This window comes from Primulina huaijiensis, chromosome 18 (assembly GCF_012295235.1).
Source record: "Primulina huaijiensis isolate GDHJ02 chromosome 18, ASM1229523v2, whole genome shotgun sequence".
Taxonomy (NCBI): domain Eukaryota; kingdom Viridiplantae; phylum Streptophyta; class Magnoliopsida; order Lamiales; family Gesneriaceae; genus Primulina; species Primulina huaijiensis.
Window position 1 is genome coordinate 3,241,971 of NC_133323.1, and position 21,950 is coordinate 3,263,920.

At 37.4% G+C, this 21,950-nt stretch overlaps 2 protein-coding genes and 1 pseudogene across 4 annotated transcripts; all 3 read right to left on the reverse strand.

Moving 5' to 3' along the window:
* Positions 1-363: 363 nt before the first annotated feature.
* On the reverse strand, positions 364-5,460 carry LOC140964866 (probable 3-hydroxyisobutyrate dehydrogenase, mitochondrial). Of its 3 annotated transcripts, none has more exons than XM_073424835.1 (10): positions 5,139-5,458; positions 4,625-4,713; positions 4,325-4,439; positions 3,349-3,499; positions 2,697-2,776; positions 1,793-1,888; positions 1,302-1,444; positions 1,121-1,205; positions 826-905; positions 364-528 (listed from the first exon to the last, which is right to left on the reverse strand). In XM_073424835.1, exons 1-10 carry the CDS (start codon positions 5,277-5,279, stop codon positions 441-443), a joined length of 1,068 nt encoding a protein of 355 aa, XP_073280936.1. In that variant the 5' UTR covers positions 5,280-5,458; the 3' UTR covers positions 364-440. The 3 variants fall into 3 exon arrangements, with proteins under 3 accessions (XP_073280936.1, XP_073280935.1, XP_073280937.1); XM_073424834.1 differs by having other exon boundaries at positions 2,697-2,779; positions 5,139-5,453; XM_073424836.1 differs by lacking the exon at positions 4,625-4,713 and having other exon boundaries at positions 2,697-2,779; positions 5,139-5,460.
* A 155-nt stretch (positions 5,461-5,615) lies between these two features.
* Positions 5,616-10,385, reverse strand: LOC140964863 (LRR receptor-like serine/threonine-protein kinase GHR1). The gene is made up of 3 exons (XM_073424826.1): positions 8,508-10,385; positions 6,805-8,343; positions 5,616-6,507 (listed from the first exon to the last, which is right to left on the reverse strand). Exons 1-3 carry the CDS (start codon positions 9,571-9,573, stop codon positions 5,924-5,926), a joined length of 3,189 nt encoding a protein of 1,062 aa, XP_073280927.1. The 5' UTR covers positions 9,574-10,385; the 3' UTR covers positions 5,616-5,923.
* A 1,331-nt stretch (positions 10,386-11,716) lies between these two features.
* Positions 11,717-17,834, reverse strand: LOC140964651 (obg-like ATPase 1; annotated as a pseudogene).
* Positions 17,835-21,950: the final 4,116 nt, after the last annotated feature.

The window sequence follows — 21,950 nt, forward strand, 5'->3', positions numbered from 1 at the left end:
ATATATAAAATTCAATCATATCTTATCTTTATTTTTTATGGAATTTTTTCTTTATTTGTCATGTATCAAGTCGGAGAGTTCATGTATGCTTATTTTTCCACACTTCACTTTTTGTACGTGAATATTAACAAGGACGTCGAGAAATTCGATGCCACCCTTGGCAATCCGAAGGTGGTTATTTATTCGTGTGACGTTCATAATTTTTCAGTGAACCCCAAATACAAGAACAAACAACGATAATTGGATGCATCCTTGAGACATTTCCCAATTTCCCGGGAGGCACAAACTCTCACACAAGCCCAGTTGTGGTGCTACTAGCAACAAAATCCAAGAGAAAAATAGGAAGGAAAAAAAGTTTAATGAGAAAACATTTGTCCAATATGCAGCAGAATGGCCAACAAATAAAGAAAAGTTTTATAGACCAAAGATCCAAGATAAAGTTACAACTCATCCTTGCCAGAAAAATAATGGCGAAAAACACAGGAGAAATCCTTTACTCCATGACCTTCATTGCAAAGCTCTGTGAATCTGCAAACCATGTTAGTGTATTATCAATTCATGTTTAGTTAACAAACATGTAAAGTTCTTATTAGTACTTCATCATATCGGTAAGCTCCCTTGACTGGGGAATCCATAATGGTTTTTGTATTTTACGGGGAAATCATATGTTCATAGAGAGGGGTGGTCGTCCCTGCTGACCACTCTTTCTCAGCAGGAAATTATAAATGTCTGATCAAGTATCAGAAGATGTTATCTCGGGGCAAATGAAATGGGTTCATTAACAAGTTCGCCATGCTCTGAAGAAGTTAGAAGTCCAGAACTTACATCCTCTCTGCTAGAAACGTCAATGGACTAGATAGGCCAACTTCTTTGGCTGATACTGCTGCAAGGCCTAAATCTTTTGCCTAAATACAGAGAGGGAAAATGAACACGGCCACATCAAAGTTTGAAGCGAGTAATGTTCTAACAATTCACGAAGAGGGCCAACAGCAAAGTTGAAAGAGATGGATTTTAAACAAAGCTAAATTTAATTATGAGGTATCTGTGAAGCACATATGGTTGGAGATACTGTAGAGTATTTGGCATGAATGAGCTTGTATAAGGTTTTGGAACCATATACCATTAGTTTGGCAGCAAAGCCGCCTTCATAATTCCTAGAAGCTGGCACTCCATCCATCACTCCAGGCACTGGATTGTAAGTATCACTGTGAATGATATGGAAATTTGTGTCATCATATTTATAATATCATGCCTCAACAATGCATCAATTAAATCCAGTAAGATATCAAATAGCATTTTACCTGCTCCAACAGCGAGCACTTGAAGAATTAAATATCTTTGTTAAAGTATGGGCTGAAATTCCAAGTGATTGACCAAGTGCAAAGGCTTCAGAAACCCCAAGCATGCTAACAGCTAAGGACAAATTATTACAAATCTTTGCTGCCTAGATAGTAGCAAAATTAGAGAGTTAATTCTACCAAGTGTTCAAGTCTATGATTTTGTAAAGGAATTGTGCAAGTGAATATCCATTCAAGTGACACTTGTATTCTCTGTCCACTTGCTATTTTTATGAGTGAATACTATTGCAATATAGTGTAAAGGAACCTGATATTCAAAAATTTCATTTTGTTAACAACGAACAAGTAATCGGAAATAGGGACTGTGGATGATGAAAAGCTCAAGGACATGATGAAAAGCTCAAGGACGATTCATACGCTACTTCCTCAGCTTAGAGATGCTTAAAATTTTGCAACCAAACAGCATGGGCAAAAGGTTCCAAACAAGACCATACCGAACCATTTCCTGGACCACCACAGTGTATGATGTTTTTGCCCATTGAGAGAAGCAAAGGCTTTGAAGACATATATGCTTGCTCTGAGCCACCGACCTGAAGAAGACACATGTCATATACTGCTATAAGTTCGAGAATTTGAAAGATCGGCTTCTGCAGCCAAAAACAAAAGACATCCTGAAATATGTCAAACAACATGAACTTAGCTCTCATTGAACATAACTTTTCAGATCAACTTCATGAGACCTGCTTACAGTTCTGAATCATGGCAAACTTATCAATGGAAGAGAGAGAACAATGAACCGTTGAATATTAAAGCAAGAAACTGTAACCATTGGATTGCTAGATTCATATGATAAAAGTTGGTCAATCACCAAAAAAGACCTCGTAAAGAAAAAGACGGACACTGTGAAGTTTCTCGTAGACATGGACCTGAATAATCAGAAATTAAGCAACAGGTTTGAATGAGGAAAGAAAAATGAGTAGGGGTTGATACATGTTGTCACTTGTCTGAACAAAAATTTATCAAGCAGAAGCGTTGCTTTGTTGAATAGCAGCCTAATGAGGAAAGAAAAATGAGTAAGGGTTGATACATGTTGTCACTTGTCTGAACAAAAATTTATCAAGCAGAAGCGTTGCTTTGTTGAATAGCAGCCTAATAATGCAAATAAAATTTTAACAGTATGACTTGTTTATTGAGATCAGAAGTACTAGAGCCCTCGCTTTCAAAAGACACTGGAACCAACAGAGACAGGACTAGGAAAAAAATTCCAACAAGCATTAAGACATCAAAATAAAATGGTTTTCGATACGTCACATTTTCCATGATTAGCTTTACTAGAATCAAACAGAAGTACCATGAATACTTTCAAGGAAATCAACTCAAAAGTTTCCACAACTATACCATGAAAGTGAGTGAGCCAGTCTCAGCTGATAGAACACCGCCAGATACAGGTGCATCCAATATAGCAGGAGACCCACTACCTCCTAAGGAATATATGCAATCAGATCTTGCAACAACTCACAGGAATATGTGCAACCAGATTGCGAACTATGGGAGATTCAGTACATTCATGAATAGCAAAATAGGGAATACATATTGACTCATTGAATCTGCTCTGAAGAAACTAAAATTAAATCAGAGGCAATAAGATTCTTAAAGAAGTAGGAAAAGGTTTTGAACTTCAACTTTGTTTACGCAGACCCTGTGACAACAGGCATTATAAATTGTACCAAACCACTGTTATTTGGTAAAAGATTTAAATTAGAGCATTCTCCATCAAATCAAATAACATTGTAACATATTTTGACGGAAAAGAATGCTGCTTTGACGATAAAGATCAAAAGACATTATATTTATGAGAAAGGAAGTTTAGAAAGACCAGGCATTATTTACAGAGTAGTCATTATGTTTAAATACCAAATAAATACCCGATAGCCCATAGATATTAATCAGCGAAAGATAAGGATACTGTAGCAAATGGTGATTTTTTTTAACAACCAATCAAAATAAGAAAATAAATTAACTATTTGATGGTTAATAAACGATAACATACCCCTATCTTCCTTTAATTTACAACCGGAAATGGCTTTAGAAACTGTTCTAGATGTTTGAGGATCAATCGTAGAGGAATCTATGAAGAGCTGTGGTCTAAGCAAATTCCCATCACTAAGGAAACCTTTTGGTCCAGTGTAAACATCCATCACCTAAATGTACAAGAACACAGAATTTTTGTCGGATAAACTGAGATAGATACACGGTAGAAAAAGTAATTCTCAAAGTAACTTCAATGCCAATGGGTAGAAGTTTCTTCATTTTGTTTGGGCCAATATAGAGGATGCGCAACGGGTTGACATGGCTATTGATCATAATGACATATTTAAAGATATCTACGATACAGGAACAGAGCTCAGGACCACATAAGCTGGCCAGCTAGGTATAAATGAATCACAAAACGATAACCCTTTGTCTGAGAGTTAATCAACAGTTAAGATGGGAGTATCAGGTGCAACTAAATTCAAAATGGGGACTTGATATTTTGATTGTATATATATCAGAAGTGAAACCATGTGATTTAGCTCGATCAAATTCGAACAGAATTGTACCCCCCCAGTAGGACTCAGAAACTCCTCTTTCACTGGTCGTTTCATAAACAAGATACGATATGCAAGAGAAAATGAGAAATCCAAGAGGCAACATCAAGTTAATCAAGAAAGTATCGATTCTGAATGACTAGTAATTTATAAATAGTTTGTACTGGTTCAATTATTTGAATATCATCTATTTCCTTATAAAGGAGAACTAGATTGTGTTCATGAGAAGTAGTTCACATGGCAACCTCTTTCATCATTGTACACTATCAACACTTGAACCTAGGTTGATTCTTTTCCATCATCTAATATGTTGATCCAGAAACTTTGCTTCACGATTTGCATCATGTAATGCACCATTCCATGATTATAGCCATGAGCTTCGATGATATTAGATGGCTATATCTTCATATAGCGACACAAATTAAATTAAAAGCTTACATGTGTTGAAGATGGCAACATAGTGATTACAACATCACATTCTTCTGCGACTTCAAAAGGTGAATTTTTTGTAAGAATGCCATTGTCAGAGTATTTCTTCATGACATCAAGGTTTCTGTGCCAAATATAGAGTAGAAAAGATCGTGTTATAAGATTCATGTGATCCCAAGAACTGATCGCTTTCTTTCGTTTATAAAACAAAGTCCATAGATTGAGAGAAGTAGGAAGGATCAAGAAAAAGGTCCCATGTTATACATGAATACTGCAACAAGGATGGAAATATAGAGATGAATAAATTACACATCATGAACCAGGACATTGTATCCAGCTTTAATCAAGTTATTTGCCATTCGAGATCCCATGTTTCCCAGCCCTATGAATCCAACTCTCTGTGATTGATAAATTGAACAATAAACTCATATCCATCAGGAGAGGAAACTACAATAATATTTAATCAAAAATCAAGTGATTTATAACAAAGTTCAAAAGAAAATTATTCATCAAAGATGCGGGTACTGGTTCTCATTTCTTTGGTTCCACGCAGTGGGTGAGCAGACAAGATGGGCGTATGTTATTAATTCAAGAATCGTGATGATTTGTTTAAGATTCGGGAACTGAGTTTCACGCAATGATGATGTACAGTGTAACCACACGAAAGAAACAGTTCTCTTGCTATAAACCGAAACCAATATAATGTTATTCATTCAAGATTAAGCAGATGAGTGGACAAAAAAACGCAAGAACTGTGCTAACGGCAAAAGCGCATAAGAATTTCAAGACATCACAAGTCGTAAAAACGAGAGAGAGCTCTTACTTCGAATTGAGAAGAGACAAGGGATGACGAACTCATGCGAGCCCAAGAGAGTTTATTATATAAAAGAGATGAAGTGATGATCTTGGAATTGCCTCTATAAAGAGACACCAACCATCTTCTGTAAGTATTACAAGAAGCCATTCTTGAATTTTCTTCGCCCCTTTCCCCAAAATCAAGAGACAAGAGAGATAAAAAGGGGTTTCTTTGATCTGGTAATTAAATTAATAATGATTATGGGTCACTCATCGTCAAACCCTTTCAAATACTCCACGAATGATATTTAACGTAGGACGGGTTTTTGTAATAAATCCAATGTTTAGAGACGTTAACGTCTTTCCGATTTTCCAAAATGGGAAGTTGTCCGCATCAGTTTCCTTTATTTACAGAAAAATTCCTAATCAACAAGTAAATGCTTTTTGTTGAGATAATTTTCAAAGGCTTGATTTTTGTAACATTTTGAAGTATTTACATTAAATATGAATAAACTTTACGATTTCTTGTTAAGTTTTCTAATATATTCAATCAGATTCCGAACCAAAGATAAGAAGCAATTTGAGCAACACAATCATGATTCATCTGCACGTAAAAGCATAAACCAAACACACATTAGATCTCATCCAACAGATGAGGACTTTTGTACAAATGAAATACCCGATATAACAACAATTTTTGGAGAAACCACTAGCACGAATCTAGTTTTCCTATTTCATCTACCCAGAGGGGAGCTCAATGAGGTATTTGATTCCCAATTCTCATTTTCATCCACCAAAACAAGCTTACCAAAACTAAATTGATGAAAGGTCCTCGTATATGGTCTTGATACCGGGTCTCTCAGATACAGCACGAATGCATCTTAGAGCTATTTCAAGAACTTTCTTCATTCCCTTGTCCACTGCTGGGATTGTCATCTCTGGTGTCAACACAGAATCGAAACAATCCGATCCTCGACCTTCCGCCACCCTCAAAGAAACCCAATCAGTCAAATCAACGCCACCATCTTCACCAGAAACTACATCTCCTGCACATTTTCCTGTAAGAAGTTCCAGTAAGATCACTCCAAAAGCGTAAATGTCTGATTTGAAAGAAGGTTGAGGTTTCTTTAATGCAGCTAGTTCAGGTGCACGGTATCCCAGCACCCCAGCATCAAGAATCTGTTCCATGATTCCTGATTGAGTCATAATACGGTGCAGACAGTAATCAGCCACTCGAGCATTGAGATCAGGTCCATCTAGTAGTATATTGGTAGCTTTAAGGTTTCCATGAGGAATGGCTCGGTCAAAATGGAGATAGTTCAGGCCACGTGCAACATCAACCGCTATTTTGAGCCTCTGAGCCCAGGTCAAGGGTGGACCCTTTCTTCCCGGACGATCTGCAAATAGGGGATGGTTAGAAAGTATCAGGTATCAATTACATTTCAGTTAAAAAAAAAAGAAAAAGACAGTGTATTTGTTATACTCGGGCATTTTACGACTTCATGCCAATGCTCGTAAAACACCGCAATCAGTTTGATTCCACAAAACAAAAGTGGTGTCGCAGACATTTGGATAACATCCAAACAAGAGGTCAAGGAGATAGATCGACAACTTAGAATTTTCTCATAAATCAGAAGAAAATAAAATAAGCCAAGACATGCAGAAAATGCTCGAGAACAGAACACAACATTTACCATAGAGAAAACCAGTAACACTTCCTGGAGATATGTAGTCTGAAAGAATCAGCTTCTCGTGTTGTGTTGGTCCCCAGTAGTAACCTCTCAATCCAACCACATTTGGATGTTTGATATTGGTAAATTTTTTAGCTTCTTTAGCAAAGTCCTTTTTCTGCTTCGCAACTCCTTCCCTCAACCACTTCACAGTCAAGAGCATACCATTGTCCATGGTTGCTCTGTAAGATGTCCCGTGGCTGCTTCTTCCAAGGACTTCTGCAGGTGCCCTTGATAGTTCCCCGGCTGAAAATGAGATGGTGTCATCTAAAAAGTAAAGCTCGCCAGCCAGTTGCTCAGGAGACCTGATATCCAATCTGGAAAGATTTTCTGCAGTGAAGGAATCTCCTGATTCTGGCGACCATGAGAATTGGCTGGGCTTGGATGGGGAGAAACCAGTTACAGCAGCTATATTCTCATCGGGGCTGATTATCTCTAATGATGATCCTTTTCGAGATGTCGTGAGGTCCTCTGCTGAAACAACCAACCCACCAGCACGGGCTCCTCCACCAATTGAAGTATTTGTTGACGTTTGGTACCTGGCATGTTTGTCGGTTGCATGTGGCAAAAGCCTTTCCGATGCACACTTGTAATATATGAAAACGGCAAGAAGGATCAAAATTATAATAGCAATCACGCAAGCCGATATTACTGCCACCTTGATGACAGTTCTCAAATGTTTCTTACTTGTATTTCCATCTGGAATATGGTCAGAACTGGGAGGAGGATTGGGGAACAGCAACTGAGGATTGCCAGGGTAGAAAGAAGATAGAGAAAACTTCCTCAAGTTTTCTGGTACAACACCAGAAAGATCATTATATGATGCATTAAAGCTCTGGAGAGTGTTAGGCAAGTTCTTGGGTATTGGACCAGTAAAATGATTCCGAGAAATATCCAATGAATTTAAGATACTCAAACCACCAATAGAAGTAGGCAGAGAACCAGAGAAATTGTTTCCTCCAATATTAAGCACTTGAAGTGAAGAAAAATTTCCAAACCCATCAGGGAAGTAACCATCCAACTGATTATCAGAAATATCAAGAACACGGAGATTTGAATCAGCCGAGGAAGGAGAAAAACCAATGCTACCAGATAGTATGTTGCTCTGAAGGTGAAGTTCTTTCAGAGTAGCTGAAGTTAAAAGTGCAGGTAAAAGTGGTCCATCCAACTGGTTGAAGCTGAAATCGAGGGTCGTGAGTTTTGGGAATTGCAGGATGACTTTTGGAAGAGAACCATTCAGGGAATTGTGGGACAGATTCAGGTAATTTAACCGCAAAAACTGAGCAGTTACCTCAGGAATGGATCCCACCAAATTGTTGTGGCTAAGATCAAGGATTTCTATGTTTCCCCATTTCAGCAACCGCGATAAATTTCCTTCAAATTGGTTTCTAGAAAGATCAACTACCGCACAGCTTCCCGTCAGCAGTGGAAGCTCGCCAGAAAGTACATTGGAGGAGAGATTGAGGGTGTTCAATGTTGTGGACGTTATCATACTTATTGGCCCTGTAAGGTAACAAAAATTGTCAATAGTTATTGCAAGATAATTGGGGATCTGCATCATTTGCTTCAAACAACAAATTGAAATGTTTCACAACCCAGAGGTATTGAAAAAGAGGATGCCATGTAAATTTTCAGATGCCACTACAAGTTTTCAGCAGTAGATGTACCTGAGAGGTTGTTTCCGCTCAAGTCCAAGTCGGTTAGCACCAATGAATCTCCTTTCAGTAGATTGTTAGGAATGTAACCAGAAAATCTATTGTTACTAAGTTTCAGGACTTGAAGATCATACACAAAATTGAACCCCGGCAACTCTCCAGACAACTGATTGTAGCTCAAATCAAGAACCTCCACAGTCCCAAAAGTCTGCGCCTCACCACCACTGACAAGTGATCCTGTTAATCGGTTGTGACTCAGATTTAAATGCTTCACAGATGGTGAAATACCCTCAAGAAAATTCTGATGCTCTTCAGCAGCAGTCCCAAGTAAATTCCCACTAAGATCAATATGACTGGCTGAAGTAGTAGCTAGCAGAAATACAGGATCCAATTTACCATCAAGCATGTTGCCGTGCAAGTCAAGCACGTCAAGATGTGTCATCAGTTCAAACCCTTTAGGGATGCTTTTTGTGAAGCCATTTAGTGATAGATTAAGATACACAACATCACTCAACCTCGTCAAAGATGAGGGCAATGGCCCAGAAAGGGAGTTGCGGCTCATGTCCAAAGAAAGGACTGAAGAAAGTCCAGAAATGGAATCTGGGATCAAGCCAGAAAAATTATTTCCCGCCAAAGAGAGGTTTTTTATGCTACTCATTTTACCAATTTCATGTGGCAACGACGAGAAAAATAAATTGTTAGAAATATCGAGATATTCAAGATTCTTGAAGTCGCCAAGGGTGGCAGGCAGTGTCCCGGATATTGAATTGTTGGATATTGAAAGCTTGACAAGCATTGATAGATTTGTGAAGACACCCAAATCTGTGTCCGCAGTCAATCCCACATTGTCAAGAACAACAGCGGCAACATTACCACCATTACACATCACCCCATTCCAGGATGCAGGACACCCATTGAAATCTATAGATTCATCATTCCACGAATCAAGCACAAAACCTGTTGGGTCATTCGTGATTCCTTTCTTGAACTCAAGTAGGGTCAGAATATCCTGGGAAGGTAGCTGCCCCAACGCACAGACAAAGCAAAAACCAACCATTAAAAGCCTAACCATCCACATTCTAACCTCTAAACCAAGAAAACGATTTCAAGATTTCGCTTTTAAAGAAAATGCACTAGGTCACACAGCATTCAAGATCCAAACGTTCATGCCAATGAGTTAGACGACAAGCGTGCAAAACTTCAACACAAATCACCCAAATAGCTTTTTTTAACCTTTGCCAACAGAACACACGGCCCAAACGATGCTCATTACTTCCACTAGCACAAGCATAAGGCGATTAAAACAGCGGTTGTTCGAAGAAGAAAACACTTCCCGAGCTACATAGAGAAGAAAAACATAGTTTGGCTACTACACAGAACATGGCAAAACATTAAATGACTGCATTTTAAAGCCACTTTCTGAGATCTATCAAACCAGAGGAAAGGTTAGCAGGACTCTTCACCTCGAGATAGACCCCCCGTGACAAATAAAGATTGAAACTCCTAGCAGCGGGGCAACTCAACCACTGTACTAAGAAATCTCAATTTTTTTTCAGCCCTTTTCAGCACAGTCCACAACTGAACCAGAGAATGAGGCTGGCCAAGTATGGGAAAGAAGAAGCTCTTCAAATCTGCATTGCATATGCATTAAAGACAATGCAAACCATGAACCCACAAAAAAGAAAAAAGTTCGCCTTTCAAAACCCTAAAAATACATTTATGGGTGAGTGTGCATTTGTCTCTTCTTTACCCATATTATTATTCAAAACGATGCACTCTCTGCAGACAAAGGTTACTACTTTCTCTCTCCAAATAGACAAATTCCACCATTGATTACAATTGTTACATTGTTTGGAAATGTGGCATTCGTCGTATGCGTTCATTCCTGCTTAAATAGTTCTTGCTCCCTTAACTTGATTAATCATCATAAATAATAAAAAAAGATTCGATGTAATTTTAGGTCAAAAACGAAAAAATTGTTCAATTCAAACTGGGCAAATCACATTAAAGGAGCAAATGGAAATCGAGTTTTTAACTTGTAGCTCGGCAATCGGTTAGATTATCTTTCGGGAGTGAATCGGACAATCTCACGAATTTATGTTTGTGTGATAGATCGATCTGACTCATATTTACAAAGTAAGTTAATATTTTTGACATAAAAAATAATATTTTATATTGATCAGATCGAGTCACAAAATTGACTTTTGAATTGATCACACATAAGTATTTTGTGATGATTCATTGCATCATTTTAACTTGGTTTGGACAAAAGAACAATTAATTTGAAGTTTTTACTTGATATAGATGAGATCAAAAAGTGTTCAACCCAAACCTATGTAAACTCATAAATTATACCAAAGGTAGGTGTTAAGCTGGTTGAGGGATTGATTTTGTTGATTTCCAATGTTTATGTATGTATGAAAATTGATGTGATGTGTTGTGTTGTGTTGTAATAAAATAGGATCCCACCACCACTACTACCCTTTTGACTAGAGTTTCGTGATCTTGACCTCCTCGTCCACAAAGTTCACGAGAATATATTTACGGGTCGCGTGCGCTCTGTTCACTCTATTTCACGAAATGGAATCTTTACATGTCAGTGGTGGAAAATTACATTCGCAGTGACATTTAATGGCTGTAAGGTAATTATTAGTTTCCAGATAAAAGGGTTATCCGTAAAAAAGACGTCTAAAACAAAATATAGGGATGAAGAGTTACATATTTAAAAAAAAGGATATTTTAATAAGTAATAAACGATAAACTACACTGGGAGGCAAATTAGGTGAAGGATTGATTAATGTGGGACATTTTGTCAGGTCTTGCTGGTCCAATCCCTGCAGGACGGCGTATCGATTCGGTATACAGACTCTCACATTAGTTTGTGAACCAAACTTTGCCTCAATTGTATTGTCATTACCTGTTTTTGGAACTTGCCTATACGACTGGGATAAAAATTTACTCCAATATCACATTCGTAATCAAATGAAGCTAGCTGACCTACTAGTAATTCATGGATTAAACTAGTCTCATATTTTTTTTAAAAAAAATGGAGTATTATAAACTGACATCCGAAAATGGGACACGCGGTTTTTTTCCTTTTCTTTTTTTCTGATACTAGTTTCTCATAACAACGTCCAAATGGAAATTATGTGGAAGTGTTTCTAAACAAAGGAAGGTAATGATATGATGTTCTTGGCAGAATCTATAAGGCTACAGAATCATGAAGTAAATATTTCAGATAGAAATAACAAACAAAATTCAGTCTAAACACGGCTTTTCAAGGGAAGATGCCGTAATTTTACAAACCTCATAAGAGGGATGAGATATCACACCAGTAAATTTGTATCCATTATTTTAATCACTTAAATTGGCGTCAAAAAATTGGATGTGACGAGAAATATCACTTATTACCGCCACCAGAAACATTAAATTTGAAGAAAATGATGTCTCCATCTAGGACAACATATGTCTTCCCCTCCTGCCGGTACTTTCCGGCAGCCTGCGCGAACACAAAGAATAATAATAAGTAAATGAACGGATACAGATCCGAAATACAAAGCCCAGAGTATCAGCATGATAAATTAACCAATCAGCTTATGATGTGTAATACAATAATCGTTAACCAAATTTGTGAGCACCGTCTTACTGATACTCTAAGAGAAATCAATGCATCTGTCTCACTAGTCACTACGCATGTATTCACGCAGACCGTCATTATTCCCTGCCATAGAGTATCTTATTCCACCTTCGGTAGTGGAAACGGAGATTGTCATTCTCATAATCGATGCATTGTGTGGAAGTGCTTACGATATGAAGAATAACAGGTAAATAAATAGAACTTTATAATAGTTAAAGGAGATGAATAGAAAAAAGCAGCAACCAAGTCTAGGGAGCAGGAGCAGCCACCCACGTTATTCTAGAACCATGACTATGAGACCACCTTAAATAACTAACAGCATGATAGATGATTTTATTAAAGAAATTATCAAATAAGACAACCGCCATTCAATGAATTATTAATACTTTTTTAACGCAGATATACCTTTACTGCAGCCTCGCTGCCAAGTTCCTTCAGATCTTCAAATTTCATAACCTAAAATACATCACAAGACCGATGACGTATCAGCAGACATGACAGCACAATTGATGTCATGGATTTCTCTAGATAAATATTACCAATATCAAGGATCACACAATAATATTCATTATCTTAGAACAAAAGAATATTCCATCGACTTTGTGTTCCTATCAGATAAAACAAGTGCTAACACACACTATCATGCAACCAACTCTTGAGGAAAAAAAGGGGCACAATAAGCAAAGACAATCGCGATATTTCAATATCTATGGCCACACAGGAGAGAAAATATTACATCAAAATACCAGAATTCAAAGGAAAAGCTTAGAACAAAGTTGTCACAAAGTACTACGGATACTCCCCAAAAAGCAATTATCGAGTTTAAACTCAAGCTTACGGGAACAAAACAGATGGTAGGTAAAGATCAGTTCACATTAATTGGAAATATCAAGTATAAAATCACATTTCATGGTGACAAAACAGATGGCACGTAAGGATCGATTCAGGCACCAAATTCAATATTTTCGGAACACGATGAATGGTATGTGAAATTCCATTGAGGCACCATTAGCAGCATATAATGTAAGTATATAAAAGAGAAGTCAAAATAAGCGCTAAAGGCGGAAAAGGAAGGAAAATAAACAAGTGAAATTTGAACCAGACACAGAATTACATTATTTATTAAAAAACAGTAAAATAAACTAAGAAAAGTGATACTTCATGTAAAGGTCTTAGAATATATGAACGTGTAGCCATAAATAAGGGTAAAAGCATGTAACTACCTCAGCACAGATGAAGCCTTTTTCAAAATCAGTATGAATAGTTCCTGCAGCTTGTGGGGCTTTTGTCTGTCGATGAATTTGCCAGCACTTTACCTGCATGAGAGAAAATTCAATCTTGTTATGACCAGAAAGAAAAATGTCAGCCAACACTAGCATTTTATTGTGATTTGAAAGGTAAAGATTGAACAAAGAATTTGAGACCTTGCTGAATTTTCAAAAAGGTTATGTACAGGTTTCATGAAATAGTAAAAAATTAGGCGATCAAAGAAATAACAGTGGCACAATGGCAGACACTTCTTTGAGCAATAAGGAATCATTGGTTCAAGGGGGCTACGTTACATTACTCTTCTAAGCATGTGTTTTTAATTTCACAAAACCTATAGTGTCATTAAAAAAAGATAAGAGTATCAAACAAGTCATTGAATATTTGACGAAGCTGAGAAAGTATATTCAGGGAGAAAAAATTGCTAGATAGCATGTTCTTCAAGGTTCCATAAGTTGTGACCATGCCAGAAACCTTTTCTCAGGTATGCGTGGCTTTTCCCACACACTAATAGCAGTGATCCATTCAGTTTACTCAGATTCGGAACAGTGCAGCTATACATTAGAATAGAATCAGATCAAAGGGGGATTCAACCGGAATTATGGCACATGCTTCTGCCGTCATTGTGTAACTGGCAAAATTCATGATTATGATGACACATGAAAGTACAACTAAAGGGGCAGTCTGTCCAAAAGATTTTCTGCTTTTTTAGATTGGACTTTTAATTTCTCAAACTAAGTGGCACTGTTCAATATTTTCCAGCACCAAATAACGAATGAATGGCAAGCAGACAAGTCATATCGGCCGACAGGTACTTTCAATTTATTATTCTATCCATTCACGTAACACTTTCCTTCAAAGTGAAGCACTAAAACATAAATGGAATACAATTTATTGCTTACAAGCAAATAAAGTTAATGCAACGAAAAGATTTGTGAAATACCTCATCTGGTCCTGCTGTGAAAAAGTAAATGAGATTAATCGCTGAAAATCCAGTCTTTATGATCTTCGTGAGGGCGCTATACGTAGCATAAAAATTTCATGTCAACTTTATTGAGTCCTACTTTTCACTATATATGCTTATGAAATCATCTGATAATTATTTCCTTCGATGAAGATTGTTAAAAAAAACCCACATTGAGATAGTAAAATGATCTTGAACGAACCGTTGTACCTTGTTCTCCTCACAATACTTTGTAGCTTCATCTGGGGACATATCAACAAGATTCTTCTCTAAGGCACAGCTGACAGGGATTATGGTTTCACCACCATGCTCCTGCACCCTACAAAACACGAAGGGGTGATTCTTAAGAGACATGAGTAAAAATAACAAAAGCTAAGAAAAAAATATTAATAAATTAAAAGGAGATAATAATTAAAAGGTGTGATGATAAAATAAAAGCTAAGCAAAAAAATTCTCTGTTCATTAAAATCTAAAGACAATAATTAAAAACATGCAAATCATCAATTAAATTATGAATTTATAAGACAAAGTAATCTGCATTGGTTCATTTCAACATTTGCAGCCACATTTACAGAAATGCCAACTCTAGAATCACAATATACAAAATCAGAAAGGCTAGGTTTCTGTTTTGGGAAGTAACTTTTCTACTATAGGAACAAATTTTCACGCACACGAGCAGAGATACAACCCACATTGGAAGCATAGTAAAATTATTGATATCATACCAAGTGTGGATCTTTGGAAGAAATTTGTTCTTTTTCTTTGATAATCTTTCTCATTCATGTTAACCTGTTTCCAATTATGGCCAATACATAGAAATGGGGCATTTTAAAGAATAACAGAAAGATACGAATCAATGAAGAGAAAAACTGGGAGTACATATCATAATACTCGAAATCTTGTACATACAATATAGCATATTCCATGCACTAAGGTGGAAATGCAGGAGTAATAAATGATATAACAAGTAGAGATATGTAACCACATAGCAAAATATTTTTTCAAGGAGGCAAAAGATTAATCTGTCACACAGATTTCATCAGCCTAAAATAGTTTATATTTTTTGTAAAGAGATTTAGAAAGAACAAAAGAAACAAGCATGTTCAGTATCATCTTCACTGAATGAAATTTCATGTCCATGGAAGAAAAAACACTGAAATTCCATTTTAGGTTAAGCACAGATTATTCAAGACAAGACATTTGGGACTGAATTGTGCACTGTTAGCTACAAAACATGGTCAGATATTCTTAGTCTTGCCCCAAAAATATATATCCCTTGTCTCATATAAGAATGTGTTTTTTCAACTCCTGCATTGAGCGAACGAAAAAAGTTACAGACAACATAAAATATTGGTAATTTTAAGGTAGAAAAATCTTACAAAGATGTCTAAAGGGATAAAAAAGTTATAGATTTTATTATTTCCCATTTGATCCTTGTAATAAGTTCTATATCAAAAATGACACGAGTCCCTTGAGAAACACACGGCGGCTGTTGATTTCCTTGAAGACCACCTATCAGTTGAAGACATGTCTCTTTAAGGAAGCTTTGGTGAAAGGGATGAATGGAAATAAAATCGCCATAAATAAATAAACAAAAACACAATACTAGCAGGCTTGGAAAAACAAAAACACAAAATTAGCAGGTCTGGAAAAATAAATAGCTATTACTTACTAAAAACAAAGGACCCAATCACATGCCTCTTCGACATTTTTTTTCAATTGGTACAGGGTATGATTTACTGACCAAGTAAACAACAGGTTTGGCACTGAGCAATTGAAAAGTATTCAAGATCTCAATATCAGCAGCTTTCCACTCCACCAGGCGAGCATCTTTTCCCTCCTCCAGTGAAGCTTTGACCTGTGAATCCATGACTTATCAAGATTTAATCGGATATTTCTAAATGACAATAATAATTTCAAGTACAGTCCACCTAGATATAGCTGATATTTTTGTTTCAACTGTTAATGCAAATATGCATCATAAAGCATATATACCTACACTCAGACGAAGTAGATCACAAGCACTAAAAGTAACTGAATTGACAGGTATAACAAAATCCTTGATTTCCTAAAAACACAGTCAAGCAGAGGCTTTTGACCCAAAAAAAACTGAAATAATATACAAACCCGTAGACACAATTCATGCTCAATTTTCAGTTGCTTGTCATTGCTCCTCTTCATGCTCTTTTCAAAATCCTCAATTCTCCTCTCCATGAACTCAAGATCCTGGGGTCATGCATAACATTTCAAAGTTTAGATATTCAGAAAACCGATAAATCCCTGAAAGCACTGAAGTTATAGGTACATGAAGAAGCTTGAAACAATTTCAGTTGCCTTGCAAAGTTCAATGCCAGTAAACAAAATCCAAGAGACGAGGCAAAGTCATCTTAGTGCAAAAAAATTATCTAACTTACCTTGAGCCGCAATTCTGAGCTTATGACCTCGAGGTCTCTGACAGGATCACAGAGTCATCTACATGAATGATGTCAGGATCTTCAAATGCACCTGCAATACCCCAATTAGTTGCATTGTTAAATTCCATGACAGCTGAGGGTTTAAGCTTCCTAAAAACAAATTCCACCGTGAGATCACCTGTCACCACTTACGTAAGACATGAAAAATGCCATCAACTGCGCGGATATGAGACAAGAAATTGTTCCCCAGTCCTTGTCCTTCATGAGCACCACGAACAAGTCCAGCAATATCGTGAATTTCTAAAAAAGCAGATACCTGTACGGTAAAAATAATTGACTTAGATGTGGGAAATGTTTCGTCAAGTCAAAAAAAAGGAATGAAATTTAGTGGCAACCACCTGAGGAATATATGCATCTCGTGTATAGGCTTAAAAAAACACAACACACGTCATGATCTATTATGTACAGCCATAAAATCTCAGTTCAGAGGCACGACCTCACTCTTTGGCTTGTACAGTTGCAAGAGCCAATCAAATCTTTCATCGGGTACATTAACACGAGCCTCGTTGGGCTCAATAGTACAGAAGGGGAAGTTTTCGGCGGGGATGGATAACTTCGTAAGAGTGTTGAAAAGTGTTGATTTCCCCACATTAGGCAACCCAACCTGGAAAAAAGTTCAACTCTTGAAAATTGTGCGAAGATAAATGCATATGAATAAATTCAATTCGCACGCATAAATACAGGCAAAACAGAACATATGTCACTTATCCGAACAGCGACATCTAAATACATTACTTACAATTCCAATTTTAAGATGAGACGAAAAGCGCCAAAGGATGGGCCTCTCCGCTGGAGCTTCTTTCGACTTCGCAGCTTTGGGAGGCATGTTCTGTTCTTTCTGCGGAAATCAATGGAGAAACAACAACTGTGCAAATGTAAGAACAGGAGGGAGCCAACTGCCAAGTATTTTTCTCTCTAGGGTTTTATAAGAAGCGCATTACTCCTCCGTTGTCACCACTGCCAGACCCGAAAAGGAAACTTGACTTGGCACGGATAACCCGCTTGTCCATTATAGAATGAGTGGATGCACTTAGGATATCAATGGGTCCGAGTTTTATTCAATCTCGCAATAGACCCACCTCATCTGGGACGGGTTTGGGCATACTAAAAAGGTCATGGGGCGAATCTCAGGTCCAATTTTTGAGACCCGTCTGGGTATGGGGCGGGTCATGGGTCCTATAATACCCAACCCATACCCGCCTCATATATGTGGATATAAATTGATGTGCTCACGAAGATGGTTGTGAAGTGACGTGGAAGGTAAATAAATCACATTTTTATTTTGTCATTGTACTTTCATTTTAATTTTTTTACTATACTTTCTCTCTTTAAATTATATTTTTTTACGGTTTTAAATTACAGTTTTATTTTTTCAATGTACTTTCTCTTTTTAATTTTGTAAGTAATTCTTCAAGTAATTTACCAACTTGTCCCACCATTCTTGATGAAAAGGAAGATGATCCTGAATAATGTGTCTGAAAGATTGCTTACTCGCTGATTTTACATTGATCTGTTTAAGTTCTGTTATGACTTATTTTTGAGGATGTCAAGACTTTTTATTGGAGAGCTAGTAACTCTTTTTTTTATGTGATTCATTATGTCGTGAAAATAATTTGTTTGTTATTATTAAGTGTGGTCGAAGACATGAATTAGTTTTCTATTGTGTTATATTTAGAGGATTGTTTGTTTCATAATTCAGTCATGTGATAAGAAGATTATTGTTTTCATTTAAAAAAAATTCGGGTCTCACGGGTCTCGCGGGTCTACCCGGCCCCATTTCGTTTTCGGGGTGGGGTGGGTTCGAAGAATATTTAACCGGGGTGGGACGGGTAATAGGTCCAAGTTTTCTTCATGGGGTGGGTCATGGGTTTAGCCATACCCACCCCATTGACATCTCTAGATGCACTCGCTCGCTGCATTATTTGGGCCTACACATGGATCTCATTATTTTAATGGGCTTTCCCGTCCTATGTCCTTCCCAGGCTCTCACTTGTATTCTTCTTCCATATTATTATGATATATAGATCAACATTATTATTGATAAATTGACAAATTGATATATAAATTATGTTGAAGATTGATATAAAGTTGGTCTCATATTGTCAGTTTTTGTAACTTCATTTCTTGTTCTTAGGGTGATGAGAAATGTTGAAATACTATTTTTTTTTCATTCAATGATTTAAAAAAACATTATAAAATTGTACGTAATCGTAACAAATTAAAAATATACGTAATTAAAATTTTTTAAGTTAGACTAAATTAAAAAATACATGAAATAACAAGAAATTCACAAAATAAAAATACAAACTAAATAAATTATTAATTGAATCTTTTACAAATAATTTGTTATTGCATCTTCACATAACACTGACGTTAAAAGTTTCCATGATTCGATTTTCTTGATCCGTATTCATTCTTTCTTGTTCTCTCATTCTCATCTTGTGTTCCATCATCTTTATTTCATATTTCTTTTCCATATTATGAGCGATTTTGCTCTTTTGGTAGAGCAATCGAGAAGTCCTCTTTCTTTCTTCTTTTTTTTTGTTCATGCATTGTATTGAACATTTCTATCACTTATACATATTTCGATCCTTCTCCTCTCATAACCTTTTCTTTCCTATTGTTTTAATGGTTTTGCTCATTTTCTGCACGTCGTCTCCTTCCTCGACGGCGTGTTTATCGAAAAGTGTGGAGAAATGAGACGAAGATGATTCACCATCAATATTCTTTGGTTTCTTGGTAGTATTTATCGAAACTCCTTTGAATTTTTCAAAAAACCGTATATTCCATTTTGGTTGCTCTCTCGTCATCAATCAGGCTCTCTTATTGGACCACAAATTCCCATAATATTGCTCAAAACATCGTTTGAGCTTAGAACATATTAAACAAAAAATATATATATAGGAACTTGCTTAATTTTAATTTTAATCAAAATAAAATATACGAATGAATAATTTCATCTCAAATAACGACTCACTTTAGTTGAATGCTTTTAATTAACTTTGTTTTGGAATCTGAATTCTCATTTTCTAAAGTAACTAAAATCAATTTCATATATAATTTATAATAAACAAAAAATATATCTATAAAATTACAAAAAAAACAAAAAAACTTCTTCTTAATTTAATAATAAAAATATATATGTCTGAAAAATATGAGATGTAACGACCCATTACAGGCCCAGTGGACTGCCCATACGGCTAGCTCAATTGGTACCAGACTTGTGCTGAGTATCTATATATCCATGTGATCTCAGGTTCGAGTCTGGGAAGGCAGAAGCTCCAGTGCATGGGCTGGAGAGTTCTATGAGTAACCCGTACGACGCCTATGGAAAGCTCGTGAGGGAAAAGACCCCTTTGAGGGAGTCCAAGATAGGGATAGCCTTGGGTCGATCGGGGCAGTGGGCCGTATGGGCGGTCCACTGGGCCTGTACTGGGTCGTTACAATAGAAGTCGGGGAAGGTACAAGCTCCAGTGCATGGGCTGGAGAGTTCTATGAGAACGCCGTACGACGACTGGGGAAAGCCCGTGAGGGAAAAGGCCACTTTGAGGGAGCCCAAGATAGGGATAGCCTTGGGTTGAGCGGGGCAGTGGGCCGTATGGGCGGTCCACTGGGCCTGTAATGGGTCGTTACATGAGATGTCGAACAAAATACCACTTGATGTTGCTAAAATTGGTGATGGTAACTGGGAGGTCGGATCTTCGCTTGGAGAGCTCGGATCAGACCTTTGAACGGTCGCTGGGAGGTCGGATCTTCACGGGGAGCTCGGATTGGACCTTCGAAATCTGACAACACGAACAAGAACGTTAGAAGGAGGCCGGAAGATTGTTCCGGCGTAGCCCCTCCGACGATCAAGTCAGATAATAGAAAACTGACAGGGTAATGTGTGTGATGAGAGAATGTGAATATATGAATTCATAAACAATGAACGAAACATGATATTTATAGGAGGATGATAGAGTACTGATTTGGTAGATTTAGATCCTCATAATCTTGTGCAATATTTGGTTAGATTCTGTACAAGATTTGGTTTAGATCTTGTTGGGCTTGATTTCTGTAGGCTAACAGTTAATATCTAGGTAAGAGCTCTCAGAGGCATGAGTTTGTGAAGGTTCTCAGTTTTTTGGGAGCTCGGCGTGGGAGGTCGGCCAAAGCATTCCCAATCGACGTGAAAGCACCCTCTGGGAGGTCGGCTTGGCTTCGCTCTTGGAGGTCGGCAGTGGAGGTCGGCCATCTCAGTCATGCCCCGAGCCCCGGGCCGTGGCTGTGTGACTGCACAATGGGCCCCTATAACAACTATTTCGTATTCGTTCTCGTTTTACGAAAATGATTAACCTAAGTTGCTATAGAAGTCCATTGTAAGTCATTATAAACTCATTTTAAATATTTGATTCTTAAGATGTGGGACAAGGGTATCACAATCACCCCTCCTTCAGAACGCAACGTCCTCGTCGCGGTCTCTCTCTCGATCCACCAGCACCGAGAATCTAGAGGTGGCTTCCGTCATATAGCATTTTGCCCCGCCGGTTCAAGAGGTGGCTCCCATGCACGTAGCATTTTGCCCCGCATAGCACTGATTTCCAGGTGTTCCATGCCGGTGACTGGCTCTGATACCATTATATCACGCCCCGAGCCGGGGCCCGTGATTGCGTGACTGCACATGGGCCTTTATAGCAACTATTTTGTATTCGTACTCGCTTTACGAAAATGATTAACTCAAGTTGCTATAGAAGTCCATTGTAAACCATTAGAAACTCATTTTAAATATTTGATTTTTTAGATGTGGGACAAAGGTATCACAATCTCACTGATCGACGATATTGTGAATATGGGAGGTCGGTCTGGATGACCTCCCTCTGTCTTCATGTGAATGAGTTGACTTCCTGATGGGCTCTGTCACGAAGATGACCTTCCGAGACTTTCCGAATACCTTTGTGGGCTCTTTTTTTTAGGGCTACCGAGAGTGGGCCGGACCCATCTCCGTTCTGAGGGTATCACTACTCTTTTAGAAATGCAAAATATAAATTATAACATCCTGCGATTTTTTCTGTCCGAAACTTTTAAACAAGATTTTTAGAAATAAAATTATTTCATTGGCGATTAATTTCTTTGAA